Source organism: Aspergillus chevalieri, chromosome 5 (genome assembly GCF_016861735.1).
Source record: "Aspergillus chevalieri M1 DNA, chromosome 5, nearly complete sequence".
NCBI lineage: Eukaryota > Fungi > Ascomycota > Eurotiomycetes > Eurotiales > Aspergillaceae > Aspergillus > Aspergillus chevalieri.
The window spans coordinates 726,249-744,599 of NC_057366.1; the positions used below are offsets into that span (position 1 = coordinate 726,249).

General features: G+C 47.9%; 9 protein-coding genes across 9 annotated transcripts; 5 read left to right on the plus strand and 4 right to left on the minus strand.

Annotated features, from left to right (window-relative positions):
- Nucleotides 1-3,326: 3,326 nt before the first annotated feature.
- On the plus strand, nucleotides 3,327-4,477 carry ACHE_50261S (U2 snRNP complex subunit HSH49; the record flags this gene model as incomplete). Its single annotated transcript, XM_043279957.1, has 3 exons — nucleotides 3,327-3,346; nucleotides 3,400-3,775; nucleotides 3,830-4,477. The coding sequence occupies 3 exons, from the start codon at nucleotides 3,327-3,329 to the stop codon at nucleotides 4,475-4,477; spliced, it is 1,044 nt and encodes a 347-aa protein (XP_043137585.1).
- Nucleotides 4,478-4,912: 435 nt separating this feature from the next.
- Nucleotides 4,913-5,350, minus strand: ACHE_50262A (DUF2015 domain-containing protein; the record flags this gene model as incomplete). The annotated part of the gene is made up of 2 exons (XM_043279958.1): nucleotides 4,913-5,232; nucleotides 5,299-5,350. The coding sequence occupies 2 exons, from the start codon at nucleotides 5,348-5,350 to the stop codon at nucleotides 4,913-4,915; spliced, it is 372 nt and encodes a 123-aa protein (XP_043137586.1).
- Nucleotides 5,351-5,887: 537 nt separating this feature from the next.
- Nucleotides 5,888-6,801, plus strand: ACHE_50263S (60S ribosomal protein L28; the record flags this gene model as incomplete). Its single annotated transcript, XM_043279959.1, has 5 exons — nucleotides 5,888-5,936; nucleotides 6,099-6,193; nucleotides 6,293-6,316; nucleotides 6,400-6,524; nucleotides 6,624-6,801. 5 exons carry the CDS (start codon nucleotides 5,888-5,890, stop codon nucleotides 6,799-6,801), a joined length of 471 nt encoding a protein of 156 aa, XP_043137587.1.
- A 1,097-nt stretch (nucleotides 6,802-7,898) lies between these two features.
- MDH1_1 (malate dehydrogenase, cytoplasmic) lies at nucleotides 7,899-8,858 on the plus strand (the record flags this gene model as incomplete). The annotated part of the gene is made up of 5 exons (XM_043279960.1): nucleotides 7,899-7,911; nucleotides 7,975-8,006; nucleotides 8,069-8,179; nucleotides 8,247-8,334; nucleotides 8,395-8,858. 5 exons carry the CDS (start codon nucleotides 7,899-7,901, stop codon nucleotides 8,856-8,858), a joined length of 708 nt encoding a protein of 235 aa, XP_043137588.1.
- Nucleotides 8,859-9,738: 880 nt separating this feature from the next.
- Nucleotides 9,739-10,599, minus strand: TRS33 (trafficking protein particle complex subunit; the record flags this gene model as incomplete). The annotated part of the gene is made up of 4 exons (XM_043279961.1): nucleotides 9,739-9,870; nucleotides 9,941-10,030; nucleotides 10,113-10,230; nucleotides 10,367-10,599. The coding sequence occupies 4 exons, from the start codon at nucleotides 10,597-10,599 to the stop codon at nucleotides 9,739-9,741; spliced, it is 573 nt and encodes a 190-aa protein (XP_043137589.1).
- Nucleotides 10,600-11,188: 589 nt separating this feature from the next.
- On the minus strand, nucleotides 11,189-12,811 carry SIZ1 (SUMO ligase siz1; the record flags this gene model as incomplete). The annotated part of the gene is made up of 6 exons (XM_043279962.1): nucleotides 11,189-11,687; nucleotides 11,734-11,959; nucleotides 12,017-12,122; nucleotides 12,177-12,493; nucleotides 12,552-12,623; nucleotides 12,673-12,811. The coding sequence occupies 6 exons, from the start codon at nucleotides 12,809-12,811 to the stop codon at nucleotides 11,189-11,191; spliced, it is 1,359 nt and encodes a 452-aa protein (XP_043137590.1).
- Nucleotides 12,812-13,603: 792 nt separating this feature from the next.
- On the plus strand, nucleotides 13,604-14,091 carry ACHE_50267S (DUF2423 domain-containing protein; the record flags this gene model as incomplete). The annotated part of the gene is made up of 3 exons (XM_043279966.1): nucleotides 13,604-13,787; nucleotides 13,843-13,881; nucleotides 13,952-14,091. The coding sequence occupies 3 exons, from the start codon at nucleotides 13,604-13,606 to the stop codon at nucleotides 14,089-14,091; spliced, it is 363 nt and encodes a 120-aa protein (XP_043137591.1).
- Nucleotides 14,092-15,014: 923 nt separating this feature from the next.
- Nucleotides 15,015-16,944, plus strand: las21 (mannose-ethanolamine phosphotransferase LAS21; the record flags this gene model as incomplete). Its single annotated transcript, XM_043279967.1, has 4 exons — nucleotides 15,015-15,242; nucleotides 15,304-15,431; nucleotides 15,485-15,855; nucleotides 15,920-16,944. 4 exons carry the CDS (start codon nucleotides 15,015-15,017, stop codon nucleotides 16,942-16,944), a joined length of 1,752 nt encoding a protein of 583 aa, XP_043137592.1.
- Nucleotides 16,945-17,636: 692 nt separating this feature from the next.
- On the minus strand, nucleotides 17,637-18,302 carry ACHE_50269A (uncharacterized protein; the record flags this gene model as incomplete). The annotated part of the gene is made up of 2 exons (XM_043279968.1): nucleotides 17,637-18,012; nucleotides 18,067-18,302. 2 exons carry the CDS (start codon nucleotides 18,300-18,302, stop codon nucleotides 17,637-17,639), a joined length of 612 nt encoding a protein of 203 aa, XP_043137593.1.
- Nucleotides 18,303-18,351: the final 49 nt, after the last annotated feature.

The following is an 18,351-nucleotide window of genomic DNA, read 5'->3' on the forward strand; positions in this document are numbered from 1 at the left end:
TTCTTTCTCTTTTCTCTCTATTTCTTCTCTTCTTCCCCACTCACTTTTTTCTTTTCTCATACCCCTTTTCAAATACCCGTATACCAATTACTTTTGTCTTGAATCACCTGTTATACCATTTCGGCGATGTTATCACTGATGTTTCGGATGTTATGCTCATATGATACCTATCCTGTATGCTCATTTGTGTCTGTTTTGTTGCCTTGATTTTCCAAGCCCAGATTCAGGTTTCGGTTTCGGAGTTGATATATCAAATGGTCTCGTTTCATTCTGTTTCGTTTCAATGGTAGAGATAGAGGTTCCAACAGTAGAGGGATAGCAGACATGTCATGTCACTTGGTCTTCTCATATGCTATATTGCAGTATATACTAGCGCCGGAGTCGTTTTTTGTTGCATTAGCGTCAAACTAGCTAGTCAGGTATTCGCATTCGTATGTATGAAACTGTTAGTCAGAACGTGGCCATCTACAGAGTACGTACATTACTTGGGAGTACTTCGTAGATCAAGCGAGATCCACAGTGATCGGGATCGGAATCGGAATCGAGTTCAAGATGCATATAGATGCAGGATTATTTGCACGAGATAAAGTTTGGATTTTGCTTTTTATGGCCCCGTTTTAATATACTTGTGCAAGTACGTCGACTCTCATGTAATCTGATATGACATCAATGTAAACTCTGTACTCCAGTGTAAGCTGGTTGGTCATAATGGAACGTTCTTGCATGAATTAGACATAAAACCAGCATGATGGTATCGCCGGTTGCACAGAAAGTGTCTACTATTCCTTCCGCGGTCATACACCTGCCATTGTGAGACTTGCAATTGTATGTGAAGATGCAGAAAACGCAATTCTTTTCTGAGACATAAGCCTGAGAGGGCCAATAGAAGTATCGTACACATATATACACTTTTATCAAGACACCAACCGCGGTAAGTACACCTTAGTATTCTCATATACCAGAAACGTCACCCACGTACTCGGCAACACCCGAAACAGATTCGGCCCCAAGCCCTTGTAGAATCCCGCCAGACCCTCTCGCGCCCAGATCTGCGCAATCGCATCCCTCGCGCCCCGATACACGAGATGGGCGTCGTAGGTCTGTAGCCGAGATCGCAGGACCTGGTACGGATATGTCACGCATCCGGCGAACGTTTTGGACAGACCGGAAATAACGAAGAAGTCGATATTTCCAAGTGTGCGCCTGTGGTCTGGGTTTTTAGCGGCGTGGTTGTCGGAGGAGGATAAATAGGTGGGTCTTGTGGTCATCTTGGAGCGGTAGATTTTCAACTGCTCATACGCCATGAATTGTAGAGCGCCATGGCTGACACCGAAAAGTGCTGGGAGAAGTCCCCGGTAGAAGCCGGGGACGCCTTCGGTCTGGAGAATCTGCTTCACGCCAGTCGCAACGGAGGAGTATGCGCCAGGTGCTCGCGAGCCCGTGGATAGCATGCGAGTTTTGATTACCCAGATGGGATTGGTCAGAATAGCAGTGAGCAGACCTAGGTTATTGCAATTCGAATTAGTCCGCTGTTCTTTCTAACCCGTTTTCAGTCCGCATTTCAATTCATACCTGCCGTTCCCGACGCCGCAAAGTAGTCTGACGAAGTGAGATCCTGCCCATCGTATGCGTGAAACGTCCGTGCAACTTCCTTGGCTTTCCCATAGCACAAAAAATAAAGCGCCCAGCTGGTAGAGTTCCCGATGATGTTGGGACTCAATCCCCGATAGAACGCAGCGACGCCACCCTCATGGCGAGAGATGTCACGGATGACTCGGAATGATCCACCAATTCGCGAAGATGACGATCGATCAACTAAAGACATTGGGAGAGATATGTTAGCTTAATACCTCCCCGCATATAGGCCAGTCCTTACCCTGCAGTCGGGTCTTGACCAAATCCAATGGGTGCAGACAAAGTGTAGAAACTATTCCTGCTGTGAATCCCGCTACAGTCTCCACAAAGGATGGCGATAGACCATCTTGACCGGTCATGGACCTTTCGAGTCCAGTGCGGGTTGGTCTGGTTCTAGTAGGGTTGATGATGTGTGGATTTAGGGACGTTGAAGTCATGAACAGAAATGATTTTGTTGGTCCGGGCGATTTAGTTTGCGGGCCGAAATATCTACTCCGAAGCCGAGGTCATGCTTGAACAATGCATGGAAGAGTCACTTTATAAGTATATTCAAGTGTATACTGAAATGTAAATCGAAAAGCTTCAGTATCTACGATTATTCGCCTGGCCGGATTATTGTACCTGGTATGCGAGAACCCTCGCAAAGCGCACTGTCGCTTGAAACGCTACCAACGCACAGAATGAATAAAGTGTCATGAAAATGTCTTTCATTAACCAGTACAAAACATGCCCGAACCAGAATATTGCATAAAAAATACATATATGCCAATGTAATTCCCAGACACCGACACTATAAAGCCATAAAGACAACCGAGTCCCCAGCGATCTCCGCATAGTCACAACATGATATTCCAGATGTTCTGTATAAAGTAGAGAGAAGAGGAGGTGTTTCGAACGCCATTTATTCATACACGGATCTCATAAACGTCTATGCTCCCGGAACTGATCTAAGCAAGCGGCGAGAACAACCTATCGCGGGGTTAGTTGGTTCGAAGGTCGGTCGATCGAGAAGAGAGGGATAGTACTTGAAGAGAGTTGGTCTCGGTTCACTGTAGGTGTAGCCTGATTCATTTGGTAAGTATCCGTCTCTGACTTCTTATACATGAAATGAAGAATATACCAAGGTAGACGATCAAAGGGAGGTAACCACTGCGCAATATACCGTCAGTACTGCCGATTCTCAAAACCCGGCTTTCTTCTTGAATATAGCTCACTAGTGAATAGCGACCCGCGAGACATCAATGACCTTGGAGATGCGCTCCTGGAAGGCAAGTTAGCAATCTGAGCGAATCGAGTCGGCGGAGCGCGGCAGTTTGACCTTGGTCTCTTCGGAGAATTGGAACATCTTGAAAGTAAATCTGACGTGAAATAACCTTTATGAACTTATGTCAGAGGAGAAGAAAATGTCGCGAGGAAAGGCAAGAGTGTGCGGAAAGATGGTGGAGCGGAGGAATACTTTCCTGTCAAGCTTCAAAAGTTTTCCGCCAGGCAAAAAGCGGCCGCCGATAAAGGTTGTTCCTCTTCATGCGACCACCCCAAGCTTTGTATTTTCCAATACTATCGACTTCTACACACCTTTGCGCGTCTAAATACCTTCTTCTTTGATACTTTTGTTACTGAACTGAACTGCGTCCTATTCTTGCGATACAATTGCCCAAAGATTTGTCCCTTTTTTCTGAACCATCGGCGTCATGTCCGGCGCAAGACATTGGTATGGCCCTTCTTAAATGTGCAGACACACATGAAACACTAACAACTTTATAGGGAGCAAGATAAGGAAGCAACCGTCTATATCGGTAACCTCGATGAGCGAATCTCAGATAGCCTAGTATGGGAGTTGATGTTGCAGGCCGGGCGCATCGTGAACGTCCACCTACCCAAAGACCGAGTCACCCAGTCGCACCAAGGATATGGTTTCGTCGAGTTTATCAGTGAGGAAGATGCGGAATATGCGTCGCGAATAATGAATGGCATCCGTTTATACGGAAAACCCATACGTGTGAACAAGGCGTCCGCCGATAAGCAAAAGGCCGTGGAGATCGGGGCAGAGCTCTTCGTTGGAAATCTGGACCCCATGGTTACAGAGCAGGTTCTCTATGATACATTTGGCCGTTTTGGAAGCTTGACCAGTCTGCCGAAGGTACGTTCTAACGGCTTCAGTTCTTGTTTTAGAACGGTTGCTAATTGCTGCTAGATTGCGCGAGACGACAACAATCTGTCGAAGGGCTATGGATTTGTCTCGTTTGGTGAATTCGAGTCTTCGGATGCGGCGATCGCGAACATGAACGGACAATATCTCATGAACAAACAAGTCTCCGTACAGTACGCGTACAAGAAGGATGGGAAGGGCGAGAGACACGGTGACGAAGCCGAGCGAACGTTGGCCGCACAGGCTCGCAAGCACAATGTTCGCCCGTCAACTCAACAAATACCGCCCCCATTTCCAGCCCCGACACCACCCGTCATGCCGACAGTAATGGCAAATGGCGATGCTTCCCGGCCGATGAACACAGCACCCCCCGTGGCACCTGCAAACGCTGGTTTCCACAATGTTCCCCCTCCCCAGGCAAGTCGACCTGTACCTCCTCCGACTTCTCTGGCAACACTGCCTCCGGGATTGCCTGCGCGACCTCCTCCTTCACAGGCTGGCTATGGAGGACCACCACAAGGGTTTATTCCTCCAGGTTTTGCCGGCCCTGGTCAACAACCATCATTCCCACCGCAAGCAGCACCGCCCCCGGGCTTTACGCCTCCGGGTTTCGGTCCTCCGGCAGGAAACCCCGGCCCCCCGCCTCCGCTGCCACAGGGATTCCAACCAGCTGGATTCGGCAGGGGGCGGTGATTAGCATTCAGGGTTGCACCAGAAGATCACTCATAGGTACGATGATCTGATGTGATATAACGATCCGAAGAGACCAAAGTTTATCGCTGCTGCATACACCAAAACCCGAAACCAGCCACTCCGCTTGTCTAGTGGGCAACAGCTTTGCTAGTTATAATTCGTTGAATAATGCATGTCGCGACGGGTCTTCTTATATGGGAATTTGAATAGCTGATCTAAGTAGTAAATCCCCTTTCGCGTAATGGTCAATAATACTAGTTTGAATCGGATAACTTCGAATAATTCATTCAACCTCAAAGATACAGGAGAGCGAATGCGCGTAATGGCTTAGAATAATAGTTGCCAAAAGGAAAGGAAAAGGCGGATGCGCAAGCTAAACGAAATGAAAGAATGAAAGACTACAGAGCAACTATAGTTGCGCCAAAGAGAGAATGATTATGAAAACGAAACGAACTTCGGATCCCGGGGCCGGCCATCAGGACCGATGTTGTGTTTGGCGAATCGCTGCTGGGTATATATCCGACGGGCTTCATCGAAGTCAACTTTCTGGCTTTTCATGATCCTTTTGACTTCGAGCTTTCCGGCCTCGTCTAGTCCCGCTCTCAGGTCGCCGTCTGCAACATTGGCTGTGATGTCGAACTGTGACGATGAAAGGCCGGCTTCTAGATCGCCAGTGAAGCTGGAGGGAAGGCGCTGGTAGATGTAATCGGGGACTGGGAGTAGCGGTAGCCATCGAGACCGAGTGAGGTAAAGCGCTAGATTGACATTGTCTGATTAGCACTAGTTTGGAGAATTTGCATGCTGACTAGAGAAGATCACACCTGTACCACAGACGATGACGCAGAAAGAAAGGAAATAAAGGAAATAACCCATGGCGACTGGACTGGATTGTATTCCAAAGACTGGATCGAACGAATGACGATGGAATACCAGTTCCTCTTGTTCTTATCCCACTTTCCGGTTAGAGCGGAAGTCGGCGGCGCAAAGTAGACTCAAAGTGAGAAGAAATGTTTGGGATTATTATTTTCTGCTGGAGAACACGTTCTCAAAGACAGGAGTTGGGCAATAATAAATCGCTGGACTGGCAGGAGTCTGCCCCGGCCAGATGCATGAGGCGCATTCAGACTAGTGAAGTGGTACGTACTGATATGTCAAAGAGAGAGGCTGCGCAAGACATGATATCAGGCTGCCTGCATGACTGCCTTGTTCTATGGCCTGACAGACAAGGCAACGATACCCGCTGGTCTATTCCCTAAATGGCCTGCTTAGCGAGACTTGTGGCCTCTCGAACCGCAATTCTTGGCGTTGGCACACAACAATTACGACCAATTCCAGTATATCAGATTTGCGACGACTTCGACCAGTTCACTCTCTATATCCCCCTACCAGCTCAAATCACAGACCTCCACAATGGCCGCCGTCACCAACGTCTCCAACGACCTCGTCTGGTTGCTCACCCGTATGTCCCATATCTACGCAAACCCTCAAAACCCGGCGAATTTCAGAAATCCAAAAATACCGATTTCTACAAAACGACAATCCACTGCAAATGCTATTTTTTTGCCGGGTGCCATTTAAGTCGTTGAGCGATGGCTAATTCCGATTTTCTTGCTTTGAATAGGCAACAGCAACTCCTTCCTCGTCAAGGGCCGTGGCGCTGATAGACCCCAACTCTCCCGTGACCCTCTGAACCTACAGAACCAGCACTCTTACAAGGTATGAAGGAGGGAATGTACAGGCGACCTCTCAGGGAGCCTGTTAGTCTGGTCGCATTTGTCTGGATGATGGATGGCTGATTTTGGCTTTTCAATATAGTACGCTGGTTACGCCAACTCCAAGGTAATTCTCGAAACTCAGCGGCTTGCCCGCCATCTGATCATCGTTGGGACGAGATATTGATTATTTGATTTCCGATATTTCAGGCAATTGGTGTTCAGGGCACCGAGAACGGCGGCGTTACTGTCACCACTAAGAAGACCAGCGCTCCCCAGCAGCCCGCTAAGACCTTCGTTAACGTGAACTACGGCCCCAAGACCTCCACCCGCAAGTAAGCAGACACCGCTTATTCTCATTGACGAGATCTGGGCCATTGCGCTGGAACGAGTTGAGAACCGCGACGTGTCAGACATGGCTGACTGGAGATCAGGATCTACAAGGGTGTTGCCGACGTCACCGCTAAGAACAACTACCGTGGTGACATCCGTGAGGACGCTGTTACCCGTGTCAGCGCCATCCGCCGCTCGCAGAAGCCCAAGAAGGAGACCCCTGCCAGGAAGCCCCGGGGTGCTCAGGCCAAGAAGGCCGCCGCTGAGAAGTCGGAGTAAATCCATTAAAGAACGAATGGTCTATTGAGTTGTCCGGAGACGGAAGGGTCATATAAAAAGATAGGCGTGGTTTTGAAAGAAAGAATCATGAAAGCGCCATGCTGGACCAGGGCAAAAGCGTCCATGTAATTTAGCAGTAATGCTACCGGGTTCTTTCCCAACAGGATCGAACAAAACAAGAGAAAAATTATAAAAAAAAAATAGCTCAAAAAGAACGCACCATATGGAGATCCGGAGTAGGGCACCATGGGCAGGAAGCAATCGTCATAAGCGCTTTTAATTGCTCTCAACTTACCTCGGGAAAATAATCAGCCTGGTTGACATCTACACACGTAGATTGCCGTCTCTTTATCGAATTCGCAGGCCGTTCGTCGGGCCGAAGGGAGATACTTCTACTGGTTCCATAGTCAGAACTGCCCGTTTCTTTGCCGTCGGTCTTGCGGTTCTCCCGCCTTTTCCCGACAGAGACGCTGGGTCAGTGATGGATGAATTCGGCTTTGATAGTCGGGGATGACTTCAATTAGTCTCAGGGCACGACAGCGCGAAAATTGCCGGGATTCAGCGTGCTACAATTGGTTGTTCGTGGGGGTAGTCCGGAGGAAGTGTCCATAAGGGTACCTGACATCGTCATCGTCCACTGTGCTACGTGCTATTAGTGCTCCGTACTCCGTAGGGAGTGTTCCATAGCCGGCCGGAGAAGACAGAGAGCTTTCCCACCCTCTCCACATGTGATCTGCCCAGTCCGATTTCCTCCTCCCCTCCCCCGTCTGGAGTAATTGGGATATAAATACCCTCTGGATCATCGTGTAATCATCCACTGTAGATTCTTTACTGTGCCTAGAAATTGCTTCTTTTTAGACTGAGTTTGGTGAGTACTTGGCTACAAGTCACTGCCCGTTTGATTCACCGTGACGCTCTTTGCTTTCCCCGCGTGGTGGGATGGACCCCTCCTTCTCTCCGCCCGGCAGCTTTTCTTCTTATAGACCTGTCCCAGCTGTCCTCTTCTCTTCCATTTTCATCACTGACCCTCTTCTTCGTTATCCATCAAAGACAGATATCCATCTAATCCCCCTTCTGCCTTATCATCATCATCCATCATGGTCAAAGCTGGTTAGTATCAATTACTCCTCTATCTAGATATAACAGCTCTGTTTGCTGACTCGTTCCTGATAGCTGTTCTTGGTGCCTCGGGTGGCATTGGCCAGGTTCGATTCCCTTGTCCTCATCTGTCCTGTCGAGAAACTAACCATCGTTGCTCGTCTCATAGCCCTTGTCTCTCCTCCTGAAGGCATGCCCTCTCGTTGACGAGCTTGCTCTCTACGATGTTGTCAACACCCCCGGTGTCACTGCTGATCTCTCCCACATCTCCTCCGTCGCTGTACGTGATAATATCTGGTGTTCTCCCGGTGTCTGCTCAGCTTTGTCTGTGCTAACATGCGTGACAGAAAATCTCCGGTTACTTGCCTAAGGAAGACGGCTTGAAGCACGCTCTGACTGGCACTGATGTCGTTGTCATCCCTGCTGGCATTCCCCGTTAGTATCTCCTTTTACTTGCTGGCTGGTGATCTTTTCCATTGACTTCGACGATTTCAGGCAAACCTGGCATGACCCGTGATGACCTGTTCAAGGTTAACGCCGGCATTGTCCGCGATCTCGTCAAGGGCATTGCCGAGTTCTCCCCCAAGGCTTTCGTTCTGATCATCTCCAACCCCGTCAACTCGACCGTCCCTATTGCCGCTGAGGTGCTCAAAGCCGCTGGCGTCTTTGACCCTAAGCGCCTCTTCGGTGTGACCACCCTCGACGTTGTCCGCGCTGAGACCTTCGTCCAAGAATACTCTGGCCAGAAGGACCCCTCCAAGGCCCAGATCCCCGTTGTTGGTGGTCACTCTGGCGAGACCATTGTTCCCCTCTTCAGCAAGGCTTCCCCCTCTCTGAACATCCCCGCCGACAAGTATGACGCTCTTGTCAACCGTAAGTCCCAACATATAGTTTTCTCTTCAAACTGCTTCGATTTCAGATCCGTTGATATGGTTTGCAGGTGTCCAATTCGGTGGTGATGAGGTCGTCAAAGCCAAGGATGGCGCTGGTTCCGCTACCCTGTCTATGGCTTTTGCTGGCTACAGGTCCGAATCCTCAACCTTCTACCAGAAAACAGTGATCATAAGTACTGACCATCCAGTTAGATTCGCTGAGGCTGTTATCAAGGCCCTCAGAGGCGAGACCGGTATCGTCGAGCCCACTTTCGTTTACTTGCCCGGCATTGCTGGTGGTGACGAGATCGCTAAGGCAACTGGTGTCGAATTCTTCTCTACTCTTGTGACCCTCGGAGTAAGCAAGGTCCATCCCGAAACATATAGATCAAGTCTAGCTAACACTATATACAGGCCAACGGTGCCGAAAAGGTCACCAACGTTCTCGCCGGTGTCACCGACCAGGAGAAGAAGCTCCTTGAAGCTTGCACCAAGGGCCTCAAGGGCAACATCGAAAAGGGCATCGACTTCATCAAGAACCCCCCACAAAAGTAAATGTTCACCCCCGTCCATCCCCGCTTTACAGTCAGTAATTCACTTCGTTGCCGCACTCCTATCACCGCCGGACCCCATTTGTTGGTGTTCGTTCACACACCCGGACGTGGAAAGAGCCTCACTAATCATTGACATCACGGAAAGATAGGCTTTAAACGCATGATATGTATTAGACGGTGAAATTAATCTGGCCGACGGTCGTTCTGATAACGCACGCTATGCAGAAATGAAATGAAATAGTTTTTTATCTGCCCTGTTCCAATTCCTGTAAAAGTAAATAGTTTCATGATTATCGAATCGTACGGGTTTCCCCGAGCACCTGGCCAGATAGCTGTCCTGCAGCGGTGTGATATAGGCCTTTATCGTGACTCCCAAGTGTTACTTGCAGGCGAGTTCAATCGTGCATCTGCTCTCACGGCTTGGATTGGATAGTCTTTATTTGGAATGTTGCCGCCGGCAGTTCCGAAGTCTCTGCTTGTACTGAAGTGCTGATTCCCATGTTTGCGAGAGCTCCTCGAATGACGCCGCATGGGAAATACAAGTACTATACCGGGGGATTGTTAGCTTCTTGAACGAGCCTGAACGAGAGTGAGGACTAAATGGACGCTCCCTACCGCTTGTGCCATAGCTACTGCCTCGGTCCGAACAGCCATACTCATTCTCGAGAATGGGCGAAAAGCTTGATCGGTCAAAACATAGACACCCTGCATGAGAGCGCATTAGTTCCTGTAATCATACAGCAAAGTCCGTTTTATCATGCGGGTCTAGCAGTCCACGTTGACGTACCCGATGGTTTGTCTTGAGATTGTCGATTTGCTTCCGGAAGAGAATTGTCCAGAGATCTTTGCACAGGAATTTGATTACGTCGAGGTTATCGGCAAAACGAGGACGGTCGCGGGAGAATCTACTCGCAGAATGATCCAAGATCCCATATGTCAGCTATGATATGTACGCATAACTCATCCGAGCACAAGAAACCAATCTCCCGATGCGCGCAAGCAGACACAAATATAACCGGTCCTAAATATATGCACACCTACCGTTCTGCAAGACCCTGTCCAACTCTATACCCGAGCGACTCAAGACGAAAGAATGTCGTTTCCCTAACTTCCTCGTCATCCGGTTGCTTGCCGTCGTTCGTGGAGAGGTCTTTCGCCAGCCTCTCTGCCATAGGTACCAGTTCTATCAGGAGTAGATCGAGACATGAGGCGCTGAGAAGGTGGGCTTGGGGGTCGGAGGGACCGAAAGGGGAACCGGGGGCGTCGAATGACATCGCGGCGGATGGTGGTTATGCTGATGTTCCTGAAACGTGTCGGGGATTGAATGAATGCGCGAAGGAAGAATATGGTGTCTATTCACATTCACGGAATTCGGATTCGCTGGTGGGTGAGGTTCGTGGTTTGTTTAAGCTCTTGGGGGAAAAGGATAATTGATGGATGTCAACGGTAGCTTCTCCGCGATCCGCGATCTGCACTTGACGACGTCCCGCCGAGTACAGACATTCGGTCTTCTACATTTATGCCTGTCCAGTTCAATTGATTCAAAGACTCCGTGCAGAATCTATGAGAGAACCGATTATTCAAAATGAGGGAGCACTACTTCTAGCTACTGAGTTGAATATCGCAATATTTTAACTCAAATGCAAGGTCACAACATAGCCTTATTTCATAGGATGCCATTGACTAAATGAATGACAGAGTCGATGAAGTAGAACATAAGAGCAGGTAGCTCCACTGATGTGTTATATCTCCCATATTATCCTTGCATGACAGAACCACAAGAGAACACCAGCAAACCACATGCGATTATCAAAACCCGAAAAATCCCAGTACTCCATGACACCGTTCCAAATATGCAAGCAATCATCTATCATAGCCGCCACGCTGACTCTGGGTATCTGAATAATTGGTCTGGCTCGAAAGGGGGAAGTCTTGTCCATTTGTATAGCCGCTGCTAAGGGAAGGCAGGGCTGGAAATGAGTGGCTGGGCGCATTTAGCGCTGGACGTTTTGCCGGCCGTACAGGCAAATCTTCTTCATCGTCACTTGCGGTGAGATCAATAACTTGCGCCGCGGGTCTTTTATTGGTTGAAGGACGGGCAGCGGAAGGTGCCGAGGACGGCTCTCTTGATTGGATTGGCGTTTGTTGTAAGGATAACGCTGTCGCAACGGGCTCCTGTTTAACGGGCGTGAACCCAGCTTCGTTGACTTCTATCAAGTCGTCGTCGTCTGACGCAGGATTATGGGTGACACCGTTGGCTCCTGTAGTGTCATCGCTTTTTGGAGTAGACCATGTTCCATCAGGCTCTATAACGACTTGCTCTACATCTGTAGACGTTGAACGGAGGATGTCATCGACATACCTGCACTATCAGTAATGTCGCATCGCACAAGTAAAAGATGACTTACTGGTCAACTTGCAAAGACTCAAAACTAGTAGATTTGGAACACACGGGGCATGTCCAGGTAGGCGCTTGTTCTTGCAGTTGCAGGAACGATGAAGCATCGAAACACTGGTTATGCGTGCACACCACTGACCGACAGGGAACATCAATTCGAAGTGTGGACAGAGGGCATTTCAATGACATGACACTTGAAGTGGCAACAATCTCCGAATCATCCGCTCTACTCCTCACTGATAACCATTAGAAAAGAGAGAAAGAGAGACGGTAGGGTTTTAGGTCATCCTTACTCTCTCGCACCACCTGTTCCCTCGAGATTGTTTTCCTCGCCTTCAACTCCGCCACCAAATCATCAACAGGGTGTTGCTGGACAAGGTTGACGACAACAAAGAACTTCTGCTCGGCCTGTCAGCAAGAAGAAAAGAAAACTACATATCATTCGTTCCATACCTTCTGCGTAAGCGCGTATGTCATCACAATGTTGTTCTGGTATCCCGGCTTTTTGCGAATATGACTTGTTACATCCGCTGGCCTGGTCGTACCGGGCTTATTCTTGAGACCTCTCAGGTTAGCTTTCACCTCGTCGAGATTGGCTTTCAGCTCGACTTGATGGGGAAAGGCAACATCGGACTTGGTATACTGGTTGAGGCCAGTATCGGCTGCACAATACACCATAACTCGACAATTCGAATCCGTTTGTAGCCTTGAGGCTACGGTAGAGTTCAGAACAATTTTTAGTTCTACACTGTCTCTCGTTTGTTCCCGTACTTGGTGATGTTAGATTTGTAATGTCACGATAACCTGTACAGCAATGCTAGACCTCACCTTTACACTCCACTGTCGAGGTAAGAGGTTCCAATATCGTGTAGAACGGACTGTCCTTGAAACTTAATCGACCTAGGATTGTATAAGCAATAATCACCGACACGGAGTTGGGGGAGACAACTTAGGAATGTACCCGACGTAAATCCGAGCGACGGTAGTGGTATACTAAGAGGAGATGATCTAGGTTGTGTCGAGATAGATTGCGAAACCGCAGGCGGCTGATATTGAGCGTATGACGGTGTCGAAGAGACGGCAGGCATTACGCGATTTGCTGTGGTATAAATAAATTTTCTCAGCGCATCGTAACGAGCTGTTTGGCCGGTTTGCGCGAGTCTCTCGATGACTTTTTAATGTACCAAAGATTAGTATTGGCTGCATGTCCAAGGATTGCAAAAACGAAAACAAGGTGGGCTGCTACAAACAGTCAATAATACGGAGCTGTAGCGACGCTTTTACTCCAGAGACAGCAAGCGCTTCACTCCTCAAAATGTCTTTGAGCTGCGCATTTGTCAGTGTTTTGACCAAAGCGATAACGCTTTGGAGGTCTGGAAATTGACCGGTGGAGGCCATTGTCAGGTAAACAATGCGGACGCGATCGAAAAGGATCACCAAGAGTCGTCAAGAAGCGTATAAATCCAAATTAAGCACACTTTTGGTGTCTTCCGGGAGAGACATCTCAATCCCTCTCGTTCTTTCTCTTTTCTCCTTTCCGAAGTATCCCTCTGGTATCTCCCAGTAAGTGGAAGCGAGGAAGTCAAAGGGACTATAATTGTTTCACTTGAATGGCGATAATCAGCGAGGTTAACATGATTGCGCTCGAGAGGATGAATGCGACTGAGCTGCGGCGGTAATGATCTCGGAGGTTGAGGAGCATGTTCTCCGACAATGGGCATTGATGACATAAAGCAACCGGAGTGTCGAGGAGAAAAAAAAAAATCAAGCAGCGTCGACGCTTCGGTCTCGGTCAACGTTTCTCTTCATTGATTTCTTTTCAATTTTCAATTCTATATCATTGTTCCTTCTACCTGTCCAGAAGCAAAGTAAAGAATAAAATGGCCAAGAGTGCTCGCGCAAGCGAAACAAAGCGCAACCATGCAAAGCTTCGAGCAACAGTCTTCGGGCCTGTTTCTGATGCGCGGACAGCAAGACTTTCTGCAAAGCTGCAGGAGCTTGCCTCCCAGCCAAAGCCTCCACAAGATGAGAAGAAGATGAACCAGGAAGATGCTATTGAGACGGGTAAGACAGTCGCGCACAGCTGTCCGTGTTTTGCATGCTCATATTCATGTCACAGATAAACCAGCAGGCGCCGAAAAGCCCGAAGCAAGTGAAGGTTGTTATGACCCTTTTTTTCTACTTTTCAGTCTCGTTCTCAGACATCTATGATGCTAACTCCATAAAAGAGATGGACATTGACAAAGCAACCGGCGCATCCACCAAAAACCGCTCTAATAAATCGGGGCGCATTCAAAAACGCCACAAGAAGAACTCCATTGTTTTCAAACCGAGTGCATCCAAGGCGAGGGCACCGAGAAGAAAATGAAACGAATCTCTATGCGCTAGAAAAGTGATTGGAGATTGGAATCATAATATCATGATTGTGGTGTTTGGAGTTGGTCTTATTTTCATTTGCATGTCATGATACCAAAAGAAACCACCATGTCCTGTCATATCATCCATTTCGAATAGTTACACCGCATCACAGCACTTGCTTATATGAATTCTCCATTACTAGAAATATGATTTGATTGGGGAAAGCGATCAGAACAAGATACTATATTCTTTTTTTTTTCATGAACGGCAGGCGGTGTGGTGTCCGCAATTCGGTCTCGCCCATCATGGAAGGGGGGGGTTCAACAACATCGTGTACTCAGTGCATAAGACTCTTTCTCGTTTTGTGTTGCTGGTGTTATTTTTTTTTTTCTTTTTTAATATCCTTAATGATACCTCTCACCCGTTTCAATTGAAGTGCCGCAGCTGGGGTTTGGTTCTATGCGCTTGATATCCCCCTTGTAGACTCGATTCGTTCCGAGGGCAAAGCAGGATGGCTGTTCTCCCACGCAACTGGGCAATATGGCTTGCCAATTTACTTATTCCAGTAGCCATTCTGGTCTTTTCATCGGGGTTCTTTCCATACAAACCATTGCTTCCGGGGTTGGCGACATTTGAGGAGACCAATGGCGCTAGTAGGCCACCTGCAATATTTGATAAAGTCATCTTCATGGTGGTGGATGCTTTGCGCAGGTACGATTGTTTCCATAGGACTCTGTACACCTACAGCTAAAATCAGTGATAGCGATTTTGTCTTTTCCAATAATTCGGGATTTGCCTTTGCCCAAAGGTCAGCAACAATCCTAGGATCATCACATCATTTTTTCTAATACTTCTGGTCCTTATTCCCACAGCTTGATTCGATCTGGTGTCGCACTCCCATTTACCGCTCATGCAAGCTCTCCAACGGTCACAATGCCTCGATTAAAGGCTATAACGACAGGATCGGTTCCGTCGTTCCTAGACGTAATCCTGAACATTGCCGAATCCGATACAACCTCTACTCTCGCCTACCAAGACACGTGGCTCGCTCAGCTAAAAGCACGAGATGATAAACTTGTTATGTATGGTGATGATACTTGGCTCAAGCTCTTTCCTGGCATGTTTGATAGGGCCGACGGGACCACAAGTTTCTTTGTGTCTGTTAGTTGTACATTGAAGCATCTCTCCACTGACCGAAAGAAGCTAAGGATTCATTACATAGGACTTCACTGAAGTTGACAACAATGTGACACGCCATATTCCCGAGGAGCTTCAACATAGTGACTGGTCCGCGCTCATTATGCATTACCTAGGACTGGATCATATTGGACATAAGGCAGGTCCGAAAAGGTAGGGCATTCATCACTTTCCAAACAAGATTGCATGTATTGACGTTTCCCAAGTCCATACATGATGTCAAAGCAACAGGAGATGGATTCCATCGTCTCCCAAGTATATTCGGCCATAGAGCAAGAAGAGCATCTCCAGTCAACGCTTTTCGTTTTGTGCGGGGATCACGGCATGAATGACGCCGGTAACCATGGTGGTTCATCCACTGGTGAAACTTCAGCAGCCTTGCTTTTCGTGTCTCCAAAATTCAAAGCTAGGGGAGTCCAAAAAGAGAGCCCCGTAGAAGCGTTTAACGAACTTCAATACTATCGTACCATCGAGCAGACGGACATTACACCGACTTTGGCTGGGCTCCTTGGATTGCCTATTCCATTGAATAGTCTGGGGGTTTTTATACCAGAATTTCTGGTAATGTGGGACCATGGTATGGCAACCTCTTCTGTCTTTTTTTTTTTTTTTTTTTTTGGACACCACTAATTGAAAACTAGGGTTCGAAAGGGTCCATATTCTGTTGGAAAATGCCAAGCAATTACTGAGGACAATAAAGGCGACTTTTCCAAGTTACACTTTTGAGTCTAGTGCGATACGGTCTACTTGCGAATCCGGACCTTCTACGGATATGGAAGAAGCTCAATGCGCTTGGTCCCAAGTCCACGAACTGCTACACGAATCCCATACGGATGAAATACCCTCTTTAATCCAAGCAGCTCTCTTGCGCTTCTTGAGGATCTCCCAAAGTGTGATGAGCAGCACCGCCGGAAATTACGATCTCCAGAGACTCTATCTAGGGATTTTCGCCGCAGGCGTTGCTGCTCTACTTTCTTTCCCTGCGACATACAGATTGTTAGCGAGTTCCCATTATTCAGGGTCATTCCTCTTGTTCAGCATCTTCGGCTATAGCGCTATGATGTTCGCTAGTAGCTACGTGGAGGAAGAGCAACAGTTCTGGTACTGGATCTTCACTGGATGGATATTTTACCTACACATCAAGTCCAACGGATATCAAGGTAAATGTCTCACCTCTGACCATATGCTCAAAGAAGACCGCCAATTGCTTTCTTTATTTTCCGCAGCAGGAACAATCGGGCTTGGAATCACCTATCGAATTCTAAGACGATGGAATCAAACGGGCCAGAAGCTTGCGGCTGAACCGGACATTGCCCGGACTTTCTTCTCTGCTCATCAGGATACCCTCTGGTTCCTAGTTATTTTAACATATGCCAACACCTACAAGCATCTACTTATCAGCTCGCCTTCCCCATTGGTCTGGCGTCTGGTCAGTCTTTTTGCGACGTTAGTCGCGTTTATCTTCAAACTTACGTTTGTGGCATCCGACTCCCCTGAACTCCTCGGTGAATCTTTCCTAGGTCCCTTGGCAGATACAGTCGGTCATGTATCGCTGGTGCTACAGGCGAGGGTCGTTTTCTGTGGAGTTGCCTTGATGGTTCTATATGCAATGGTCACTAGGAGTGGCATATTACGGGTTTCCGATAAACATAAAGGCAAGTCATAAAATCTGTTTCTCTGGCAAGTCACTAACCGAGACTTTCAGCGCCAAATGCCATGTTTCATGAAGCACTCACGCTTTTCTTGATCACGCAATCAAGAGCGACGAACATTCCGCTCTTCTTGATATTTAGAATACAGTTCTATATCCTCGCTTCGATGGATATGACCGGAATCGAAGCCAGTATTACATCCATACTCTCTCAGTACATGACGTTCTTCGCGTTCGGTGGCTCGAATGCCATTTCCTCGGTCGACCTTTCCAGCGCATATAACGGGATTGGCAGTTATAGTGTCATACTCGTGGGACTATTGACGTTCGTGGGTAATTGGGCAGGCCCAATATGGTGGGTTTCGGCGACTCGTCTTCTCCGCACTAGCCGTACTTGGACAGAAAACCAGGGCCATGTCTCACTTCTGACATTCCATGCCACAACGGCTTTATTGTCTGTAATGGCTGCCTGCACAGCGTTGAGAACGCATCTCTTCATCTGGACAGTATTCTCGCCAAAGTTTCTATATACGATGGCGTGGGCTATACTCAATCATATTATTATCAACGTATTAGGGGATATAGATCTCCTCGCACGTTAATGTATTTAATATAACTCATAATAGAATCAAAATCCTGGTCTTCCAGTCTAGTCGTTGTGGCAGCCTTAGATACAAATTTACAATTAGGAGTAAGGTTATGTATGTCTATAGTACACCGGCAAAAAGGTCGTCAATAGCGTTCTTCTTCCGTTTCTTTTTCTTGGGCGCCTCGGTTTCCACCGTCCGTGCCTTCTTGACGGTGTCGTGAGGACGAGTAACTGGCTCAGGGGAATTACGAGTTTCAGGTTCTTTGGCCCGCTTAGGGAGATCTTCGGTTCGATGAACAGGCTCTCCTACATCCTCTTTTTGAGCAGGAGCTTTGATATTGGGACCAGAGATCCTGCTCTCTTTGCTCTCTGCTTGGGACAACTTCTTCAAATCACGGTCGATCCCCGTGACCTTGGTAAGACGGGCAAGCGTAGCCAGCAACACCGTTCCAAGTGTTGAGAATTGCCCATCGGCTACCACACTTGAAAACTCCCTGGTATGAGAATTAGCACATGTTCATTATTAAGACAGCCTATTCTCAACTTACACATAACATCTGGGCACAACATGCATTGCCAGATACCGCTTGTGCGATTCAATAGGGGAATAATTTCCGCCGTATGGCAGTAGTAGTCTCTGATCGAGAGATCTCGCCAAGTTTAGAGTTACACGTTTGAGGATGGATAGCCACTTCCACCATTTCGTTTTCCCGTGCTGGTTTTTGTTGCGATGATATATCAAGTGAAGCATTGAATGCACAGCAAACACCTCTTCGGTCTCCATTGTCAGAGTTCCTGTTTTGTAGTCTTATGACTCGATATCTATAGCCGAA